Source organism: Accipiter gentilis, chromosome 9, assembly GCF_929443795.1.
Source record: "Accipiter gentilis chromosome 9, bAccGen1.1, whole genome shotgun sequence".
Lineage (NCBI taxonomy): Eukaryota > Metazoa > Chordata > Aves > Accipitriformes > Accipitridae > Astur > Astur gentilis.
Window position 1 is genome coordinate 24673215 of NC_064888.1, and position 24238 is coordinate 24697452.

The following is a 24238-nucleotide window of genomic DNA, read 5'->3' on the forward strand; positions in this document are numbered from 1 at the left end:
ACAGACAGACTTCAGTATTCAGACACAATGATAGGCCCCAAATTAGCCACCACCACTCAAGAAAGACTGTGGAGGAACTGTGCATGGTTTCTTAAAAATATGAGCTCCATGCTCATAAAAATAAAATATTGGGAATTATTAGTAAAGGAACTCAGAACACAAAATTTATCAATATGCCATCACATAAATTCATTGTGCAACCACACTCTGAATACTGCATGAAGATCTGACCATTCAATCTCAAAATTAGAATCATAAGGAGATAAGACAAAATGAAACAGTGGAAAAGAGACACAGAGTGTCTTCCGTAGGAGAGGAGATTAAGTATTAGGACATTCTGTCTTGGAAAGACCAAGAGGGAGATGTCATAAAGGTTTTTTAAAACCCAAACCCCAAAACCCACCAAAAGCACTAGTGATGAATTATTTGCTATTTCTCATAAAGCAAAAAGCTAGATAGGATCCAATAAAGTAATCAGATGGCAATTTGGTGAGTTTTTTGGGTTTGGGGTATTTTTTTTGGATTTTTGTGGGCTGTGTGGGTGAGTTGTTGATTAAAAAAATAAAAAAGGAGCACTTCCTTCTAACCACAGAACGCTGTGGAGCTAAAAACATCTATGTATTAAAAAAAGATTAGATAAAATCATTGAGAGCAGATAAAAGATTAGTTACCACTTAATAGTAAAGGATGCAATTTGCAGCTGAAAACAAGTGCCTAAATGTTTGGGTTTTTATTTATTTATTTATTTTTAAACTGCTGGAACCTGGAAAGGTGTTTGAGTGGAACAATCCATCCATAGTTATCATGCCTAAAGAAAACAATGTAACAAGCAGATGCTAGGTTTGAAGCAGGAGAAGGTACTATATTTTTCTTCTTTCTGATCCAATACAAGGGATCTTATATCTATCAAAGCATTTAACCCAATATGCAATTCAAACCCATCATGCTATGGAAACAAGCCAAACAAAATACTATTAAAAAAATAATCCATCATGGTATAGTAAGATCTGTTAATAACCACAAGGTAACTGAGAGTATTAATTTGGATTACAAAGGTGCTAATATCTATGTATTACAGCTTGAGAGTAACTGAACAGCTCTAGGCATCAATAGTTCAAGGAGGTCTTTACAGTCGGCTCTTCTCCCCTCTTACCTAACTTTGAAGCTCAAAGTACCTTATACTTTGCATCAAAGCACACATAACACTAATAACAAGAGTTAGGATATCACATTAAATATACGCATATTTACCAGGGTCAGTTACACACCTACTATACCAGCAATTTACACTTACTATTTTGTTTCTAAAGGTCTTAAGCTCATAGTAAATATGCTATCTTACCTCATTCAATGCACACATGCGAGCAATTGAACCTATGTTGTTGGTGATGGTGACCAAAGTAGCTCTGGCCAAGTCCTCTTTACTGATGGAATCTCTCTTTTCTTTACTCATCATATGTCCAAAGCTGTGTGAGGAAGATTAATCCTTTTAATACAAGTTATTTAGGAATGCTAAAAGCCCTTAGAAATTATACCATTTAATAAGCTTTGCTTGGATTTGATATCCATTGATTTGAGACAGATTTGAAATGTGAAAAGGGATCTCATTAGAAAGGCAGAACAATAAGCAAAGACACTTCTAAAATAACTGTAATTTAAATGGAAGCAATCTACATCAAGCATTGCTTATACCTGTTTAAAAAAAAAAAAGAGCAAGTGAGAGATCTAAGGACAAACTACATGATACATTCAGAGTGACATTTCCACATGTACATAGTGCATAGTCCAGGGATTACGCACTCAGTTCAGCATGCACAGTAAGTTTCCCAAAGAACTCCTTAAAACCAGCTCAATTAACATGTACCTTGAGGCTACAGCAGACCCTTGAAGGCCAAACCGCTCATAGTCTCCTCCGTAAATATCTTTCACCAGCTTATCCACATTAGTGCTGTCTCCTTTTGCAGCCATTTCTAGTGCTTCTTCAAACGTCTCGCAGCCAGTCAGTAGACAGCACAGGCCCAGGAATGTTCCTCCTCCAAGACTAGAAAAGCACAGTTCCTTCAGACCAGCACCTTGAACCAGCTTTTACCACAGCTCTTGACTTCTGTTTTCAACATGGTCTACACAGCTACCAACAGCATCTTGCAACTGCTCCCTTTTGAAGACACCCTAAATTGAGTTTCTATTTAACACAAATGTCATCCAGTGTGATTTTAACTGAACTGCTCTTAAGTCCTTAACATTTAAATAGGAGAAACGATGCTGAATAAAGGGTTAGCTGAGAACAAGGTCCAATCCAACACTGCAGATGTCAGTTTGCTATTTGTAGCACTCTAGCAAATTTTTCTTGTGCAAGAATAATTAGCCAACAGATCACTTAAGTCAGTGATGAAAGAATAAACAGTGATCAAAGCTAAAAATCCCTGCAGGGGCAGGCATCCAAGACAGATCCTGCCCCCCTAGCCAATGGCAGGAAGCAGTCTGGTTGGTTCCCGTTCAAAGAAAGCCCTGAATGTCTCAGCCCTCCAAAGAACTCTGAGCAAGGAGCAGTCACTTTAATATCTTGCACAGGTTCAAGTACAATATTTACTGACTACATAAATTTAGCAGGGAGTATTTGATTGTGCATAACAGGTTGCTAACTCATCTCATTAACATTTACTTTGGACTCTTCAGTCTTAACAGACATGAACTGCAACTTACTAACCTCTACATCCTTCCTCATTCTTTCTTAACCCTTGAGAAAGCTTATTTGCACTGATTGCACTCACACTGACTGGAGGAACTGTAAACAGGAGGATCGGTGAGACACCACACTTGCACTTCACAAAGAAGCACAGGAGGTCACACAGGAACACCATTCAATCGGTGCTTTCAGATTATTAGGCAAGTTTTTCAGAACACATCTAGTAGCAGTACAATATATTCAGTATCTGAACAGTAGCAAGCCCTCCCTGCACACCAGCCACGAGACAATATTGATTTCATCATCTACAACAAGTCAGCAACCCAACTGCAGTCATGTTTTTCCTTTCATAGTGGAGAGGATGATCAGAAGCACACCTACAGGTATCAAGATCTATGCTTGAAAAACAACTAGAATTACAAGAAAACCAATACCTCTTCCATTCAACTTGTGTTCATCTGTATTGTATACAGACAAATGGCTCATGGCTACCCTTGTGGCAAAGATAGGCCCTAGACAAGGCAACAGAAGACACATATGCAGTCATGTACAGTATACAGGAGAAACTTTATTAATATGTACCATGCGCTGAAGAACAGAATGCAGCTTTGGAAGCGACTATAGCAAAACCAAAAAGCTTCTTTGGTTGTTATTTTGAAAACAGATTTTTTTTAGGTTTCTGTTTTGGCGGTTTGTTTGAATTTAAGGTTACAGTATTTACTAAAAATGAAGGATCCCAATTTAGTTTGCATGTAAGAGGAAAAAGTGGGACAGATTTATCAGTACTTTTACTACTAGTCTGGATAGACACATTTGTAACTAAAGTGGTTTCCTATAAATAAGCACTGTTGCCACATCTACAGAGTAAATTTAAACGTGCCTTAGGCTGTTTTTTTGGTCTTGAGAACAAAATTCTGCATCTACACTACTGAACTCCTGAATTCCTAAACAGAGAAGTTGCATCTAAATCTCTTGCTGAACATGGGCCAGAGACCATTTCAACCCAGCTATACCCTACAAATCATTTCAGAGAGCACTGGATGACCCAGGCTGAAATCACCGAGGACAAAATAAGAATACAATCAGATTCTAGTCTTTACACACTGGCATTCCTTAATTTACCAGCATGGTCCAAAGACTAGTGCAATCAGTAAGGGAACAAGATATCCAGTGAGATATACCTCTGCCAAAATCCAGTCGTAGCAAGTAATTCTACAAAGTCTTCCTATATCCTGGACACATCCTAACTACTAAGCAAGAACTTTTTGTTTAGCCCAAGCGTTTTTATTTCACTGCTCTGACTGTTCTGGGGGATCAAAGCAGGGGAGAAAAGATTCATTTACTAGAACAGCTTTATTTTGGTAATTCACAGCAAGAGACAGGAAGTAAGAACACCAAGAAGAGACTAAGGCAACTCTAAAGTTGAACGGATCAATGATTTCCCTGATGTAGATACCATCTCTGAAGGAATCCTAGGATATTTCCAGCCTTGCTACTGGTGGGCTTTTAAGAGAAATGGGAAGACAAGCACAATTTGGAGCTGCACCTACTAGTCATGCTGTCTGGTTCTATCTGTTCAATTATTAAGGAGAAAAGAAAATAGAATTAAAAGAACATAGAATTAATTTTACCTGGATCCTGTGACTCTCTTATAGTTGTCCTTAGAATACACAGCTAGGATGCTGACCCCTGAGCCTATGTTAACCAGCAGCATAGGATATGGATTATCAAGGCAATAAGGCTTTTTCTGGCACTGTTCAGGATCTGTAGGATTTTCAAAATAATAGCACTCTGGCTGGCCATTGAAACCAACAGAATCAACATAAAGGAGGCCCTGAATCAAACAGTCCAATTCATCCAGTTTATGGAGTTGTAGATCAGCAATCTGGAAAACAACAAGAAATTAATAAACAAACATTTCCTAGTATAATATAACACTGAGAAGGACAAAAGGCTCCGCTGAAGCACTTTGATCACTTTACTAGTAACACATTATGCTATTTAAACAGTACAAAGACCTGTCTAAGCCTGAAGTCCGAAATGAAAAGTTTGCTATCTGCCTGACAACAGGTACCTCCCAAAACAGTGATGTGCTGCGCAGTAATGTTGTTTAGTTCCTCCGCCTTTGAGATATTCCTTGCTCTGCAAGCAGGAAACATCCCTCCCCCCCCCCCGCCTCAGTATTCTGAAGCAGTAAATATCTTTCCACTCATCCCCATCCCAAGAGGAGCTGCATTCTGCAGCTTTTGGACAGTATCTGACACATGCCTGCACAGCAGCATTCCTCAGGATGCAAAGTACTTTAACTCATCATCCAACTACATTTCCCAGCAGTTTAATGAAATATTCAATAGAAGCGTTAAGATCCAAGAAACTTCAGTTAAAGAACAAGACAGTTAAAGCCTTACAAAGTGCACATGCTTATGTTAATATTCATTAACTATGCAGTGGATTATGCTTAAAAGATTTGCCTTTTTTTTTTTTGTATAAGTCACCAGTAATATGAGAGCACTATTTCTTTAAATTACCATAAGCACTTTAAAATGCCTCATGAAAAACAGGGTATACCCAATGTTTGGTGAAAAACAATATAAAAAACTAAACAAAACTATTGTCAGGCCCATGCCCCCAGCAAAATGTTCATAAAAATATAACTGTAACAGAAGGCAGAAAAACAATTATAAGAGCTTAGAAAGGACACTCCCTCTGAGATCTCACAGGTCACCCATGACTGTACTTAAACAGACATGTCTACTTGCCATAGCATTCTGTTTACTAAAACTAGAAATCACATCCCTTTCTCAAAATAGGATACAGTGACAATCTGTAGAAAGTATCCTTTCCAGATGACATTGAGCTTAGACTTGCGTCAGGAAGAAAAGAGGGAGAAAAAATAGTAAACTTGTCTGTCCAAACCCTGAGGTCATTTGCGTCCTCACACCTGCAAAGTAGGTCTTACTTAACTCCATTTTCTAGCAGAAAAAACAACAGGGTATTAGGAACAAAAGGGAGTTATACAGCACAGGGCTGGTTCTCAAACATTTGCATGTTGCAGGATGTTTATATAACAGCTAATGGGGAAGATTTATGAGGTTACCTACCTCCTATTTTTAATTCTGGAAGCTATATTAAGTCACTATAAAGAGGAGAGATATTTCTGTGGAACAGGCACAGTCAATAGGTTACATTCTTTTGAGCTATTTAAATCTCTCCCCTTAAGTTTTTTCTGTACTTGTACATAGCTCTAACTTGCCTTAACTGAAAGCCATTCTACTCTTTGGATCTGCCCTTTTGTTATACTTGCTACTCCTCAAATCCTGGAACCACAGAAAAGAAATTAGACCAAAAAAACCCCAAACCAGCAGTCTCAAAGACCTCAATATAGCTCCAGTTATTCATAGGACAATAGAGACAGGTGGAGATAATTTCTTCTTATTTCAGTATTTTTTCCTGTAACTTTTGCAATCCCTTCATATTTTTTTCTTGGTTACCACATGGCTATACAAATTACAATTACAGAAATGCAGCATAAAAGACTTGAACCATTTAGCCAGCAAATAAAAAGAATAAACACAAATCGGGAGAAAAGGTTTTTAAAGAAATGTTACAAAAATCTTAAGGCTACTTTGCAAGTATCTTGGATTTCAGCAATTTCTTGCTATTAGACTGAGAGGAAAAGCTCCAATCAAGAGATATACAATACAAGGCATTAACATAATAAATGCTTCATGCACTCTTTCTCACAATAGACATTGTATGGAGCCCACTAAGTCATCACTTGTTAGAGAATTATTTTTTTTTTTGTTAAAACCCAACTACTGTTGCACACAGCTAGTCAAAATAAGGAAAGATTCTATACTAACCATTATCTTTCTCTAGGTTATGTGCTGTACAGTCTCAGTTTCCTCATTGTACTGTATAAGCTAGATGCAGCATGACCAAAGACAATCTAATACACATACAGCATGCACAAACATGCTATGAACCAACAGCCTTCTATACAGAGATAAGTCATTAGTAGATTTATGGCCCCTACTGTCAAAACCTCTGTTCTCCCATAAGCCAAGCACCCAGCCACAAGCTGCTTTTGTCTTATCCATGTTACACTTTTTATAAATAGGTAAGCATCAGTGAGAGACCTTACAAGACACAAACAAGCAACATAAATCTAAGAGTGTAACACTTCTGGCATCAGTGCAAACACACAAACAAAACCCTTGTTTCTACAAACTCACCAGTCAGCCCACCAATTTTATAAGGACAGAACAAAAGAAACTAATCAAAGCTTCTTTTTCAAGCACTAAGCATACAAATGTTATTAGGTCCAGCCCTCCACATATAAAAGAAATACTAGAATTTGTTCTGCTTTTTATAGCTCTGTGCTATATTTAACAGTTGATATACTGTAAGCAGAAAAGCCCTATTACTGCTTTCTTTCATGTCTGATATTCATAGCAGACTGAAAAACTATTTTCCTGTGTTGTTGCAGCAGTCTGGTTTTCATTTTTGGAAGGAGCAAGACTGGCATCAGTATTCCACGTCCATCCGCCTTCATTCAGAGAACCACGAGCTCTGCAGCCACCAGACCTCTGAGGCTCCAAACAGCCCTGTGAGCCACTACTGTTCTTGTTTCTAAACACAAATTAGGGACAGTTGCAAGAAATGTAGTAATCCAGTCCTGTTCAAGAAACCATGATACAGCCAGGTTCACAATTCCCGGTCCCTTTCCCTGCATATAGAAATCTGCCTTTTTTCTATTAATTTCTTTGCTCGCATACACTCAAGTAGCAAAACTGCACCACAAAATAGATGTGTCTGTAAACATCATAACTAATGTATGAGTAGGCAAACTTTTTTTTTCTGGTGCCATCACCTGACCTACCACACTCTACTTGTCCTCATCTTTCAGCTGTTCAAACCACTTTCTCCTTGCAGGAACTGAAGTTTATGTGCAAAAAATGCAAAACAAAAACAGGAGCTGTGTGTAGCAGAACATTTTAATTGGACATTTTTCCTACAAATTCTTACAAAATGCACTTGCAGATATTTTCCAGCCCTTTACAATCCCTAATGTGAGGGCAGACAGCATAATGGTCAACTTATCCTGCTCTGCTCTCCTGTAACTATATTCAGCACAGTGCCTCTCTAGAAAAGTTTTATGTCAGAAAGTTGCGCTACGAGACGAAGAACTGCAGAACAAAGTAGCATACAGGACCCTGGAGGGAAAATTTATGATGATTACAAGGAAACCATATGTACATGTTTTAAAAGAACAATTTTTCTGCATTATAGCCAGACTGTAGAAATTCCTCTTAATTTCAGACTGTTTATTAAAGACCAGGGGAGGCAAGGAAACAAAATACTTTGGACTTCATGCAATTCTTCAGGACCATCAAAAGGAGGGACTCAGGACTTTAACCATGTTTACAAGCAGGTGCAACACAGCAAGGAAGTAGTGAACACTTCCCCATGACTGTTCACATCTTAGCAACAAACTCCTGAAACCCAGCTGATTTCAAGGATACACAAAAGGTCTGTTGTTACTGCGTACAGATGCTATTCTAAAGAGAATGAAATCCCACTTCTTAGTGTACAGTTGGAGGAAGTGCTGGAAAATGGTACTGTCTGTTCGAGTTTAGGTTTGGGTTTTTTTTAAATAATATGAATAATGTCAAACAATTTTTAGCTGTATTCACGTACCAGACAGTATAAAAGGAATAAAAAGTGGTACCAACTTGCTGCTTTGAAATACAGAAGCACAGAAGTCAAAGACTTCAGTCAACATTTGTTTCTTTACTGGAGAGTAAATATTTCCACCTGTGCAAGGAAAACATGAAAGAGCCCAGTCCTCTAGAAGTGAGCTGAGGGCAGCTGTGACATATGCTGCAGGGTTGAAGCCTAATGGATCAACACTGGTGTGCAGACATCTTTCCAATGAAGCTCCAACTCATGAAAGTTTTCACTCAATTTGAATTTTCACACTGTTACCAAGTTCTGGTGAGCACAGGAACGTCCAAAACTAGATGCAGTTATGAGTTCATCTGTCTCTTGGACTTTCAATCAGAAATACAAATTTTTTTCTGTAAGAAGCCATTAGGAACACAATGCCTTGCACGTTTTTAATTACCAATTACAGCAGCCTCATTTACTATATCACTCTGGCTTTCATATGCCTTCTGGGCATTGCTCCAGTTTTTATTTCTTATAATAGCTTATGGTCTAGCTTTTCCTTCCATCTCCCTCCCATTACCTCTCCTCCACTTTCATAAAGATATACTTTGCTTCCTTTATATTTTGACTGTCTTCACCTCAACCCCCCACCCTGTTTCTTTTTGAGCTCAGATGAGGTACTGCCGCCAGCTCGTTCCACACCCTAAGGCTGAGAAATATCTACTCGCATTCAGACAAGACAGTCTAATGCAAATAAAGGGTAAGCCCAACATTTGCTGAGCCATAAGAGAAGACAGACTCTGCACCAGTTTTGGGCAAAAAAAAGCACTTGTCTGGGATCCTCTGCAGAGGATCAGCCCTCTTGCCCAGCTAGCTCTAAGGATCTCTTCCTTCTCTTGACAGAAAAGAGATGCACATGGCTTCTCCTCATTCCCTCTGAAGAATCTCCTACCTTCTTGCAGTGGTGGTAACAGAAGGTACCATGGTTACTTCATCCATTCTCTGGATGTCACTTTCAACTCCAGCCCAGCACCTATGGCCTGAGCAGCAGTGTCCAGCCTCCTCAAGCAAGTGAGGTGCAACAAGATTTTTGAGTGTCTTACACTAAGCCAGAGTTACACTGCTTACTCATCCTACAACACAGGACAGTGAGTTTATTTGTTTTAAGATAAATACAGTCTACAAGTCATCCACAGGCATTTGGTTCATACCACAAAGTAAAGCATTAGAATCAGCTAATATCTGGCACAAGGAAATCACTCTCCAACAGCAAGCTTACTCTTAAAGCTTTTTTCTTACACATTATGGGGAAGGTCAAGGCCTGAGTTTGTGTTGGTAACAGATTTCCTTCCTTTCCTGCCCCAAATGTTCTTTATTAAGTGATTGGGTTTTGGCCCACGCCCTGCTTCCACTGCAGCCAGCAGTAGAATTTCCATGAAGATAAATCAGGTTTTGTATGTGTCTGTTCAGAAAAGGAATACAAAAATCCCACCTTTGAGCCACTGCAATCAACAAGAATTTTGTAATAGAGCAGGTTTTAGACAAAAGTATGAACAGTCCTTTCTTCCCTCATCTTCCATGTATCCTTTACATTTGAGTTGCTTTACAAAACTGAGTGACAGCCTAAGAATTTATTCCTCATTACGTTAACAGCCTAATTCTGTGCAAGTAATGTGCATGTGCTATCACGGAGGAGTCGCAGAGTATGAAGAGATTTATATTACTGGTACACACAGGTACATACTCCTTACTTTTACTGAAATGACATTACTTGAACATTTACAGAATATGTGAGGTGACAGTACATAGTTGGGGAAAGGAGGGAGGATTATCAGAATTAGGTGACAGTTTCATCCATGCCTTAACACCACCGTTACCTGAAAATAAAGCCAGCCAGCTGTAAAGACCAGTCATTCAGAAAGGTGTGGGGAGGAGGGAAACCCAAACAAAAAACAAAACCAAGAAGAAACACCCTAACCTGGAAACAGTCTTTTTAGTGAATTACTTACTGATGCCCTTCAACAAACATTAAGTATAACCATATGGTTGCTAAAATTATTTCTGTGGTCTAGTTTAATGAATAGAGTCAGTTTTCCTACTTCTAGAGGAAGCATTCAGATCTTAAGAATGAATCAAATGATTTTGCCAGGCTACTGATCGTTATTGCTGGCAGTCACCAAGCAGTCCATTGAGACTTCTCCAGGTCTTCTCCTGTGGATCCACTGTGGATCACAAGAGGGAGGTCAGATAGCTAAACCTAGCTAGCTTTGCAGATTTAGTTCCTTTCTATGGCACAGAATACAGGCTTAAGACAAACAGAGGATGCTTCACAATTTTATTTTAAAAAGCAGAGATGTCTAGATCAAAGCTATTTAACTCATTTAGGGATCAGAAGTAAGACACTGGAACAGGCAAGTAACAACAGGGTTTTTGCTCGTCTATTTTAGGGAGAAAAAGCTGCTGTAATCTTAGGATTCCTTCTCTGGCATTTGAATGCTGTGTTGCAGTATGTTGGATCTTTTGTCCCAAATCTATGCAATCCTGAGAGTCCCGTAAGCATTTAGAAATGCCATGAAAGACAAATAACTTAAAAGCATGTACACAGGGAAATAAAGGGCCAGAACAAAAGCACGTTACCTATATCAGTTTCATAATTTTCCTAGAATTTAGCCAGATTTTTTGATGAAATTAACAACATTCACAAAACTCCTTGAGGTTTTCCACATTGCTTCTAAGTTACAGAAACAGAACATTTAAAGCCTCCTCCATATAAGGCATTACACAATATTGAATCCTGCAACAGCAGTATATTAGACTTGGCACATGTTCTCTACTTCTACAGGTGCATTAGAGTGATCAAATATTTGAAACAGACATTTCAATGCTTTGAGAAAGCGATCCTGAAGCTGTTGTCCAATGTCAATTTACAGTCAGCAGAACACACTGAGATAGCCAGCTGCTGTTACAGTGGCTAATGAAGTGTGACAATTTAAGTACCAGTACACAGGACACTCAGCCCTTTGAGAGAGATTAAACAAGCAAATCTTCATGTAATGGAGAGTATTTTGCTTCTGTAGTACTCTATGGATATTATTACAGTTTGAGCCAAGAAACACTTGCTATAAAGGAAGGTGTGGTACTGGACAGCTGTTAGATATCCAATGCACACTTAGGTGTGAGTGCACTTCACCGATTGCTCTATGCTATAAAACACCCCAGCGAGCCTTTAAAGTGTTTTTCTTAAACTACCTACAAGTCTTGCAGCACACAGAATGTTAACTAACGCTGCAGAGATGTGGGATTTCATGCCCAAGTCCACCAGTAATTTGCTATGTGACCTCATATTTTCGTACAATACCTAGCAAAACAGCCCGAACTTCAACTGTGGCTTCCAGTGCTACATCGACTATATTGCAACTGAGATGACAGAGACTGGTCCCTCACTGTAAATTGCATATTTACACCAGATTAAAGCCAAAGCTATGAAGAAAAATGCCTAGCTGTTATAGCCAGCAGGTAACTTCCAGTTCAATTCCACAGCTGTAGGAGCAAGGGACAGGAATTTCCTTATTAAGTAAGCAACTCTAGCTGCTATTACACTATGCAGGAGAGATGAATTTGGGAAGACGGACCATTCCAAAGGGATAGCTGGCCTCTTCATAAAGTCTCAAAGTGACCTCCCATTGTCACTAGAGAATGTGACCTGAATCATCCCCTGGACACATGGAAAGACGCTCGAAAACCTGAACTGAGGCAACATTGGCTAGCACTAGAATTCACCTCCTACTGTGGTGTCAACTTCCTTACACAATGCGAGACAAACTAAAACTTTTGAGGACTCAATCATCAGTAGATTGTAACACGTAAGGGACTTGAAATCAGCCTAAAGGACAAGAAGTCTGGTACTAGTAATGGACTACTACAGCAATGCAGAAACTTGATAGTCCTTCATTAGACTAGCTGTTTCTATGTCCAACATTTACTGAAAACAATTGCACAACAGTATAACAGCTGGAATTCACATTGATTTCTTACAGCGTTCTCTTTCCCCCTTGGGATCTTGGTCATCTGGTAGGTAAGGGGTATTGACAAAGAAAAAATCCTCTTGTACTGCAGGAATGGATGCCTGAAGTTAAAAATGAAGCAGACAAAGCCAAGGACTGCAGTCAACGGCAGTTAGTAAACCAGTATGATAGCTACCTAGACTGAAGCAGAGACAGAAAAGCAACTGGATGTAACCTGTCATACCCAGCAGCCATCCCTCACCCCTCAAGATCAGGTCAAAAGCTATGGATAGAAGTGTCAGACCTGCCTGCCAAGTAAATCATTCACATTAATTTTAGTGGGATTGCTCTGGTACAGGCAGACTAGTCATTCTTATACAGAAAATAAATGGAGATATGCCCCAGTAGAGACACATATACAACAGGCAACTGCCTCCCAAATGTCTATTTCTCTCTAATGCAGTTTGTACAACAGCATGCTCTGCCTCTGTTGCCACAATCAATTTTTGCAGTGCACTCTAGTGCACTCATTCAGGAGCTAGGACTATTGCTGAAGTTTATACAAACAGCAGCATCCAATACTTCAGATCTACCTCAGCTTCTGGAGCTCCCCGCAGAGGTTATTTTTAAATTCTAGGGGATCTGGGACCTAGTCACCTCATGAACTGCCTTTCTTCACATGATGTACTCCCAGAATTGAAATCATAAGCTAGGTGCTATTGTCATGCTTCCATACACTGTTTCTCCCCCTGCTCCACATTTGGTCTTCCAAGACTCGACTTAAGTCTGCTTGAAGACTAATACAAGGGGAAAGGAACCTGAATCTAGACTCCAGCTGTATGGTTTAATTTCTGGGTTTCTAATAGATATCCAGTTTGCAAGATGAGTACCTAGTCTCAGACTTCTAGGTTGTCACAACACACCCTCAGCTGCTTATGAGGCATCTGATCATCACAGCCATACTCTAAAAAAACCATTTACTGAAGATATCCTGCATAGTAATACTTCAGCAGAATACCCAGCAAGTAGAATACTCTCCCCTGTCCCCCTCCACGTTCTCAGCAATTCCACCAATTAACAAATGTGAATTGATTCTGTTAGTCTTAACCAGTTAGGATGGACGAAAGAATGTTATTTTCTCTGCAAGTTTTAATAGGACTCCCATGATGTTTTTCCAAAGTAATTCCCACTGAACCCTTATGAACAGTTCACGTACCGTTCTAAAGTCCTCTTCAAACTTGTAAGCTCCACCTCCCGTGGCACAGAGTGTAGTGTGCAAACTGGAGAAGTTCTTTTCACTACCCATCTGTATGAACCTGTGCATGGCACAGCTGGGAAAACGGATGAAGTGCAGGTTTCCTTTGCGTCCACACATAGTCAAATTTTTCAGTTCAAGATGGACATCACGAATGCCAGTTTTACCATAGGCTGTATTGGAGGTCAAGTATTTTCTAATGCTTTTCAGGTTTTCTACCTCCTCCTGTTCCTCTTCTGCAGTAATGTCCTTAGGTTCAAAGTAGACCAGTTTAACCAATGTTCCACCGATATCCATTCCAAACCATGGAAATGCTAAGGACAAGGGGGTAGGGGAGGAAGAAAAAGTCACTGTAAATTTATGTTAGCCATATCATTTAAAACATTTGCTGAATGACAATTCACTGCAGTCACAGTAGCAGCATCTGCTCCTGAAAGCTAGTTGTCACTTATGTGTCCAATTCACATGTATGAAACATCTCTCTGAGTTAAGACTTCATAAAGCCTCATTTAAGAAAAAGAATAAAGAAAACTCTCAAACTACTCTTCTCTAGAGAAGCAGATTTTAATAAAATGAAAATATTTTTTCCCAGGAAAACTTTTTACTCTTCAGTCAGCACCTCTTGACAGAGCACATTTACTGAATTTCACCCAGTCTGACTCCCGGCACCAATTCTTAAAATAGACTAAGGAAGGAAGGAGGAAGAAACAATCACACAGGAGAACAAGATTTCTCAAGTCACATTCCCACTGCATAATATCTAAAATCGCCTTTCCAAGACGAGTTGGAATTTCCAGTCTCAAGTGTCTGCCTGAGGAGCAGCAATACATAACTCTCCCATTATGCTGCGAGTCCCCATACTTCAACCCACCAGAACTAGCAGCTCTGTTGGAACTATATCACCTACATATATTAGCAGAAAGAATGAGCTGGTTTAAGTTCAATATTTACTATTTACTAGTGACAGTCCTCTTCTTTGAGCATAGACTCCCTTTGCTGGTATATGTGTTAGTCCATCATACAACTATACAAGAAATGCCATTTATTTCTCAGCATATATATATACTTGCCACAGCTGGCCTAGGTCTACCAAAGCCTTTGTTCTGTTAATAGCAAGAGAAAATCACTATGGAGAACATGCAGATAGAAGATAGTGACTGAACCAGGGTGGTCTGCCTGCTCTGCCTTCCTATACATGCACACATTTAAAACAGTAAGCCACGTAACTTTTTGAAGAACTAGGAAGTGAGAATACAAAATCTATACACAGGTACTGCAGAAGGAGGCAGCTAGTAATGTTTCTTAGAGAAATTAAAAGTACTGAGTATGTGACTAACATCTAAGATCCATTTCTAAAATAGCAGTCACAGTCACCCTTGCTTTTAGGGAGAATCAGGCAGACTTGCTAGAAATGTGATTCTACCAACTAAAGCATCCCAACATAGTGTCAATACAAACTCCAAACCATGGATGCTATATGCATTACTGATACTTCTGCCAATGAACATAAATGTAAACAAGTTTAGGCAAAGATTTTAATAAGCATAGGAGGTACTGATCACACTGTTCTTCCTCAGGTAATCTCAGTATTAAGTTACTCAACTTCGCACTGAAAGGAGCTTAGAGTCTTTTACTTCTTACCACAAGGGTCTCACCATCATTCTTGTCTGGCTGAATAATTCAAAAGTCTAAGTTTCACAGTTGTTAATACACCCCCCCCAATCAATCCAGATGTTTAAAACAGTTATTTTGCTCCATTGCTGTATGCCAAATAATTGAATCATTAGTTTCTCCCCCCCTTCCCTAAGGACAAGGAAGGCATAATGTATAAACTCCCACAAAGTAGGCTGCTTACAGTTCAGTTTTTCTAAAAGCACCTACTGTTATCTGTTGCGAAGTCTAATTTCTTTCTCCATGCCCTACAAGCTGCAAGACACAAAGACACTGAAATGAAGTCTTAATAAGGTTTGGAAAGATACATCCTATGCAGATGCATGAGAGCTCCCTGAAATGGGAAGAATTTGAAACAAGTGTTTTTACAATAGGCTTTATTTTAAAAAGGAAAAATATGTTACCATACACTAACCTGTACCTCAAACACTTTTCAAAGTACAAGGTAAGTATTTAAGCAAAAGTGGTCTGGTCCACACTATACAACACTACAATGCAGTGGAGCTCAGGATGCCAATCCCATTAGTGATTTACACAAGTCTTTATTTACGCTACTGAGAACTTTAATTATCTGTCTCACTGGAACAGTAAGTCTCCTCCTTGGATGCGTATTAACTATGCAAATACAAAGTTACATTTTAAAAGCAGCATTATTGAACCAGCCTGTAGCTAAGTGTAAGCCAAATTCCAATATTTGACATTAGGGGCATAAAATCCACTGCAATCTACCTGCAACAACAACAGCTGCTTTAAAGCTATAGCGTAGATTTAATCTTTAAGAGAGGGATGAAGCATTCCATTCTCCTATCAAACACAAGCCCAACAATAGAAGGGTTAAGTACTAAGAGCTGAGAGTTACTCATAAGCGACTGCCTTAACATTTTGAGGAGTCTTAACTAAATCATTAACAAGGAATTTGTAGAAAACGATGAAGTTATTTCAAGTCTGTATAGTTCTTGGGATAGATACACATAATGCTCACATTTGAAAAGCAAGCAGAAATGCCAAGAGACTTTTTTATTTTAGTTTATGCTCTCCGTGAATCTAAGCTCCTTCCATTTTGTTGCGAGCCAGAGAGCTGCAGAAATAAAAGAACTTTGCTCCTAGAACAGCAGCAGTTTTCTTCAGCACAAATAAAGAGCACAAGATTGGTCCACAGCAACCGGTATTTCAGTTACCCAGCATAGAAGCTTAGTCTGCTTCACAGCTGTTAACACCAGCTATCTGCTGGAATCACTTGCAATAAAGATGACAATTATTTTGACTGGTTGACCATTTAGGACAAAAAAAACAAATCTCAAAGTTCCTAACAAGTCCCACTGAAATTCATATAACTTCCATACAACTGGAGTGACAGTAGAAACACTTCTGTATTCCAGTGATTATTTTGAAAATTTATTCATTGTATCTTTTGTTACTTTCAATATGTTTCACAACAAAATGCACCACTGAAGCACCATCAGCTCTTTTCAGTATCTTTAGATAACCCACCTTAGCTGGTATCTATATACTTCAGCTTTCCTGGCATCACTGAAAGCGGTGCTAATGGGAGCATGCATGCAGAATGCAAGGTGCTCCTGGGTTTTGCTGACTCCCTGAATGCAGAGAGCAAGACCATTCAGAAGCCACCAAAATTATTAGGGTCCTCACTGCTACAACCAGGGGGTATGAAGGAAGAAAGGTATTTGTGTAGATACAGTCTCCACAGACCTGAGGCAAAAATGGGGGGGAAATTGGGAGGGGGGGGTTGTTTTGGGTTGTTTGTTTTAAACTGGATGTCCAGCATTTCATTGATAACCTGAATAAATGTCCAGTTTCTCAAGTTATTAAAAGCCAGGAAAGCAAGGAGGAGAAAGTGAAATCCATCACATCCACATCTTAGGCTGGTAACAGTTATTCAAATCCATGTGATTTACTATGAAAAATGAAGACGCTGTATGTCACAGAAATGCTTTCACAGTGTGAAAAATGCATTTCTTAACTAAAATTGTCTGATAAGACTGTTATGAGCCAATTTCTCTCTTCTCGGCAGAGTCAGTATGCAACATACCTACTGGATCAATGCAATCTATTATTGTGGAGAAAGTAAAACTATTCTACAGTATTGCTCCACCGCAGTAAGTCATAAAAAATAACACCACTATAAAATCTAGTTCTAGGTCCCATAGAACTGATAGAGAAAGCGGTGAGATGAATTATGCATTCTTAAAAGCCTAGCATAAATCAAAAGACTCCACTTATCTTCGTAAGAAAATTAATTTTCTTTAACATAAAGTGCACCAACTACTTACTGGTTTATTATCTTGAGATAAAAATCTCCACTACTCCAAAATTTAGCTGCAAAAGCATGTGACAATGCAAACAGAAGGTATCTACAGCATTGCATAATTAGGTAATCTAATGTACACCAACAGCTGTGCTATCTGGGGGAAAGGTTCACTCGAGATATTCCATGATACATTTGACCCAGTTTCTGCACAATCTTTGAAGAGTATGAACCTACACAAGACTATTCCTGTAAGGCATATTACATTCAGAATTTAACACATTTGGTTTTTGAAAATCCTATGCTTAACATACAATATAAAGAGCAGGTGTGGAGGTTAAATATGAAATCACAACACAGACAAGATCAGGGGAAGCAAGGATGAATGGGAACTCCTAGGTCACTAAGTAACATTTCCCCCCATTAAAGGGGATAATGAAGGGTAATCTTTTTCATATGTTTAAACCACCACCACATAAGGTTAGCTGAATCTTTTTACTCTTCAACTCTTAGAAAAAGACTGTGCCTGCATCCTGCTGGTTAGAACTTTCTTCCCTCTACCTGGACGATAGTTTTATTCATGACCAATTTGCAGCAGTTTCTTCTTTTGCCAAAACCGTTTCAGCTTATACATCTCTCTTATAAGACCTTTCCTTGTATTTCCTTGTGTATTTCCTTGAAGACAGCTACAGTATCTCATTTTTTTTAATCAACAATTTGCATGGTAGTATCAATACTCCGGTATCTTAGTCATAAATATCTCAGATGAAATATTTTAGGTTCAGCTGCTTTTCTTCCTGGACACACATATGACAAATTCCTATTACTTCATTTACATTTTTCATTTGCATTTAATTTGCATTGCTTGATGCTTTGATGATCTAAGAACTTCCTGTTTTAATTGTGACTGGAAGAGGGGAGAGAGAACCAAAAATAACAACAGAAAAAAAACCAAACCAAGAGTCACTCATAAGATGGGACAGTATTCTCATAGCTTCTGAAAGCTGCTTTCTATTAAAAAAGCTGATATAGCTTACACATATTTTTCAGTTACTTCTTCCTATTTTACACAGTTATTTTGAGCAATCCAAACATGTTGTAAAATGGAAGCATTTGTTCGCCTTTGAACAAAAACAGATTATATATCTTAAAAAATTAATTATATCTGCTTAGTAATGGAAGTTTCTTCAAACTTGACAAAGCTAGGCCTAAATAAATCACACACATATATCAGGCAAAGCCTTCCTGATCATTTTCATCAGCAAGGGCTTATTGAATGTCTACCCCCTCCAGACAAAATGAAAAAAAAAAACCAAAAAAACCCCAAAAAACCCACCCCAACCCCTCCCAAATACCCCAAACAACAAAACACCCAACCAAAAGCACAACCCAAACAAAAAAACTTCAAACAAAAGCACATAGCTGTTTGTTGAACAGTTGTGACCATTTACACATATTTAGTCACACTACCACAAACTGATTTCTGAAGATAGCACTGGGAGACTAGGTCAATACCTAGCCTGTACAGATTCATTAAAAAAACCCTAACAAACAAAAGCCAAACTTACAAAGCTACAAGAAGCAATGATTAGCTATTGCGAATCTCATTCTTGGATCTGACAGCACCCGACCTGATGGAAGCGATTTGCATGAGTTTCCCATTCCTGTTGGAAATGTGTATCTTGTTGCTAAGGCTGATAGGCAGTTTTAACTCACAGGATGCTGGACCACAACACACCAACTAGTTCAGTTTCTTATGACCAGTCCTATTCCTTAGGCAACCCTTACTCCCACCTACATTAAAATAAACTGGAGACTAACTTTAAGCAGCATGTCACCTGAAGCAATTCTTAAGATTAAAAGATTGTGGGATATTTCAATGCCTTGGACAAAATTTCAGTAACCAATAACGCTGTACTTACTCAGTGTCAAACAATAGCAAGACCAAAACCATTTTCACTCCTGTATTCTTCGCCAAAATATACTATATAATCATGGCATTCCATATTTAACATCACTGCAGGTGAAAAAGCCTAGGTTTTCCACAGTTTTCACCTGGCTTTCAGTAGTATTACAGAATCATGCTGCACCCAAACATCACAGGTGTAACAACCTAAATATTGGCCAAAAGCATTCTTTACTGTGAAGCTACAACTTGAAGTGCTTTGAAATTACAAGTAATACGCATTATAAGTGCCATGGTTAAATGGTCACGATGCCTCAAAATATACATTCTTTGACCCCTAACAATTACCAGCTGACTTAGAGCGAGATGTAAGATGCTGATTTGAATAGAGACCCTGGCTTCTTATGTCTGATGTAGAATAATGCTGTGAAGCACCAGTGTAGTTAACTGCCATGCTGAAATCTTTGTCCTTTAACTTGGCTACAATGCTGTTTCACAGGGATCGATGAAGTCACTTCACTGCTCTTTTTCTTTCTTCTGTTCAAAGATCACATTTAAACTCAACAACATGACACTTTAGCAGGCTTTTGAAATTTGCAGGATTCACACCGATTCAGTATTTTATTCTTTTCTAGAGCACTTCACAGCACAAAGCATCATAACAGATGCTTATCTGTATTCATTACACTGTGCTGTGATACAGAAAGGTAATGTAAACCCTAGTCTCACAACGGATCTGTACTAATGATTTGAACCAGAAAACTGACACAAGCCTAACACCCCAACAACTCATCAAGAAAAAAGCAAAGCAAAGACAAGCTTCTAAGCAGAAGCAGCAGAAGGCAAGTCAAAAGGCAGATAAGTTAGTCCCCAGATCCTCTCTCACCACCAGCTAATCAGCAAAGCACGCTGGTGTCACAGGGAATCTTCCCTTCTCAGAGGGGGAAAAAGACTTGGGAATATAGAAGTCTACCTCACTTTGGCAGAAAGCAAAACCAATCAAGAAAACATATAATTTATGAGGATTTAAAGGAATAATGGCTGCAGAAAGATAGGTTTCATTTGTGAAATACTGGGAAATGCCAATTATCTCATTATCTTTTTCACCACGCAAAGCAAACCCCACAATCAATGCTGAAGTCTTACACACCATGTGGCAACTACACTTTATTTTGCAATATGTCCTTAAGCACAGAACAAACATCTGCAAAGGCCAGGATTAAATACAAAAACCAGTAAAATGGGACTGTGTAGAATTCACTAGAGATGGATACAGTGGAAAGCTATGCAGCACCAGGAGAATTTGAGTATAATTTAATGAATTTATTAGGCTGGTGACAACGTGCTATTGCATTTTCCTGCAAGATTAATACTAAATTGCAAATTTATTCTTTTACAAACTTAACCATAGCAATCAAAAAGTGTAAGATCAGCAAGAATTCATGTCCTTCATTCAGCAAAGAAACTGCCAACAAATTAGTTCTACAAAGCACTTCCCTCACCTACTGTTTTCATTAAAGCCTCATTTCATTAAAAGCCCACAACTGAAGACTCGGTTGTCATACATCCTGGGCAGTATAGGCACTCACCTACGTTCCTTACTCTGATGGGCTCTTTTTCCCCTCAAGATAGGAGGTAAATTCCAAATTCCCAGTTCTTATTCAAGTGATTGCATTGCATGAATCCCTAAAAGTCTTATTCTTTGCTTCAAAACAGTTATTAATATTATGAAGAGTTTGATATGCAAGCGCTGACTCTTCTTAGTTAAGCCAAATAAAAATGTAAGTTAGTCCAAGTTCTGCAGTTTTTGCTCCTGAATGAAAATGTGAAGCTGGACAAAGACTGCAAAACCAGTTTGGGACAGAGAATGATTTGATCACCAATACGTTAAATTTGGTAGAAGACTAAATTAAATATCTACAGGTACCATAAGCACTGCATGATTAATCAATACAGAGAACATTCTAAGGGAAAGTGGTATGTGTAGCTCAGTAAAAATATTTGAAAAGCTAGAAAAGGCACTGGCTACTAAGTAGCCTTGTGAAAGCTGCAGCTGCTCTTCAATGCTCCTTCTGCTTATACCAAACAAAGTTTTTTGAGTATTCATTTCAAAAGAAAGAGAAAAAAAAAATCCAGAGGAGCTGAATGCACTCTACTTCCTACTGAGTAGAAACATCTTTAAGTTTTGGCAGCGGGTAGCTGCGATCCTGACTATCCCTGATTACCGTTTCAGAACATGCTGAACTTTTAACAAAGCGGCAAACGTTTGTTGGCTTTATTTGAAGGGCTAGCAAAGGGAGAGCGCGAAGAAACAGAATACTTTTTCCATTGGGTTTAGTTGCAGAGTTTACCATGGAATTATTTAATAGCTCCATACCCACGTGCAAGAAGTCAGCTATGATCATGTAAGTAAAACATGCTATTAATCAACAAACCTTATACAATTAAGTGCGTTACAAACACAGATGTCTGAGACTTGTAGCCTTAAAACAAAGCACGAAGCAGCCAGCCAGTTCACTAACACCTCCCGAACCAACTAACCAAGAGCCTCAGGCGATGCTAATAACGAGCACACGCCAAGTTTATCGTGTTGGCAATATACTCTTTCTCCCCCCCCCCCCAATCAGCCTGATTAGCGCTGAGCTCCCAGGTCTACTTCTTTCCTAATTCTGACAACGTCTGAGGCAGGAGCACGTACTGAGACCGCAGGCAGAGCCTTCCCAACACCCACGGCACAAGAGCACCCCGGTCGACGCCGGCCCGGGCGTTACTTACAGTGCTGCTTGGGCACTATGAGCTTCATGGGCGCGTCCGGGAAGCGGCGGAGACCGGCAGGACCCTGGGCGCCGCCCGACGCGGTACTCGGCGCGGCACGGAGCTGGCGCCCGCCGCCCGCCCGCGTTTGTGCCGGGCCGCCGCTCCCCGCCCGCCGCCGCCCCATTGGCGCAGGGCGGGCCCGGCCCACGCGGCAGCGGGGCCGTGCCCGGGCGCCGCCGCCGCATTGGCCGGCACCGGGGGCCCTCGCTCCGCCCGCCCGGCCCCCCGCCGCCGCCGCCCGCGGAGGGGGAACGCCCGCGCCGCGGGAGCCGGGCGGCGCTCTGCAGGGAGGGCGGCGCAGGACCCGCGGCCGCCCGGCGCCGGGCCGATGGGGAGGCCCGCCGGGGCTGGGCTGCGGCAGCGCCGCGCGGAGCGGGCCGGGCCGGGCCGGGCCGCCGAGCCCCGGCCAGCGCCGCCGCGCTCGTCACTTACGTGGCCTGTGCCGCCGGCCCGAGTCCATCCTCCGGCGCAGCCTGCATTTCTTGGCCGGGGAGCCGTGGCCGAGCGGCGGCAGCTCCGGGCGGAGCAGCAGCGGGTGCGGCGCCTCCCCGCAGCCGCCGTTGCTCAGCGGCTGGCTCGCGGGGTGGAAGCCGTTCTGCAGCAGCCCGCCGAGCAGCGAGCAGGAGGAGGCGGCGGCGGCGGGCGGCGGCGGCCCCCCCGCCGGGGCGGCGGGCTGGGCGCGCAGCTGCTCCCCCATGGCGGCGGCCTCTCCCCTTTGTCTCCCGGCTCAGCTCCGGCTGGGCGCGGCGGAGCCTCCGCTCATGCCGGCGCCCGTGCCCGCAGCTCCGTGCCGCTGGGGATGCGGAGCCCGCCCCCCCCGCCGGCGGCGGCGCACGGCGCAGGCGTCCTGCCCGCAGCGCGCTGCAGAGGGGCGGCCGCCGCCCTCCGCCGGGGACGCGGCGACCCCCTTCCCCGGTTAACGTGCGCGCTCCCGGCCGCCGCGCCCGGCACCTGCGGGGCTCCGCGAGCGGCCCCGGGAGCGCGCCGCGGCGGGGCGGGCCCCCGCTCGCACGGTGCGGGCTGGCAGGGGGGCACGGTCACGCTGGAAGCGGCGCAATTCCAGCGTGACTTGGCTCCCGTGGGCCCGGCCGCTGGCGCGCACCGGGCGGGCCTTGCCCCCGGAACCGGCTGCGGGGTCGTTGTCGCCTCGGGGCGCCCGCACGCCCTCCCCTCCCCCCCTCCCCGTGACGGGGCTTCTGCCCCTCGGGGGCCTCTGTGCGCGCGACCCCCAGCGCGCCTCGTACCTCGCACAAAATTGTCTGGGCGTCAGCATCAACGCTCAAGTTTTTGTATTGTCACGCGTTTCCTCAACAGCTTTGAGGGACAAGCGTGACCTTGAATGAGTTTGACCTCACGCTTTTTTAGCGTCTGGGCTTTCCCTGCACAGCACTGATAATGTCGCGACTTGCGATTTACTCCCTGACCACTGAGACACCCAAGTGTAAAAACATTTTCTGAATGAAACGGATTAAACATCAAGTGGACATAAAATAAAACTGGGCGAACTGTGCTGTGGCGTCACGTGTATACTTGAAAAGAAACACTAATTGAATTTCGCTCTGCACATGAAGGTCATTTCTTTACACAAACTGCCAGTCACTATACGGATGAGTGTCCTTAAAGTAAAAACAGGTCACGTAATGGCTCCTCCTCACAACTAAAATTAGTACAGGACACAGGCCCTCCACTGTAAAACAACTACAAAGAATGAAGAGCTATTCTAACTGCCTCCAGAAAGGGATACTCTACTAAGAAATCACTTCATGAGGGGTAACCCAAAATTCTCTCCACTTCTTGACTGGGACCATGACATTTTGTTTAGGCAACTGGGAGCAAGCCACAGAAAAACATGCACATGAAGTTGGCGAAATGAAGAAAGAGTGTTTGAAATCAAAGAACAAGTAAAATTTTCTTCCTAAAAAACAGTAACCGATGTTCTGAAGGTGACTAAACAATCCAAATT

General features: G+C 41.3%; 1 protein-coding gene across 4 annotated transcripts in view; it reads right to left on the bottom strand.

Annotated features, from left to right (window-relative positions):
• Positions 1-23127, bottom strand: part of PANK1 (pantothenate kinase 1) — a 28838-nt gene extending 5711 nt beyond the window's left edge. The window contains exons 1-5 of one of the 4 annotated variants that reach the window (XM_049809612.1): positions 22708-23113; positions 13577-13929; positions 4318-4571; positions 1865-2041; positions 1343-1466 (exon numbers count right to left, since the gene is read on the bottom strand). In XM_049809612.1, the coding sequence (XP_049665569.1) occupies positions 1343-1466; positions 1865-2041; positions 4318-4571; positions 13577-13929; positions 22708-22972 (1173 nt within the window). In that variant the 5' untranslated portion in view covers positions 22973-23113. Of the gene's footprint in view, positions 1-1342; positions 1467-1864; positions 2042-4317; positions 4572-13576; positions 13930-22233; positions 22325-22707 lie in introns of those variants that run through there. The other 3 variants (XM_049809614.1, XM_049809613.1, XM_049809615.1) reach the window with 3 other exon arrangements.
• Positions 23128-24238: the final 1111 nt, after the last annotated feature.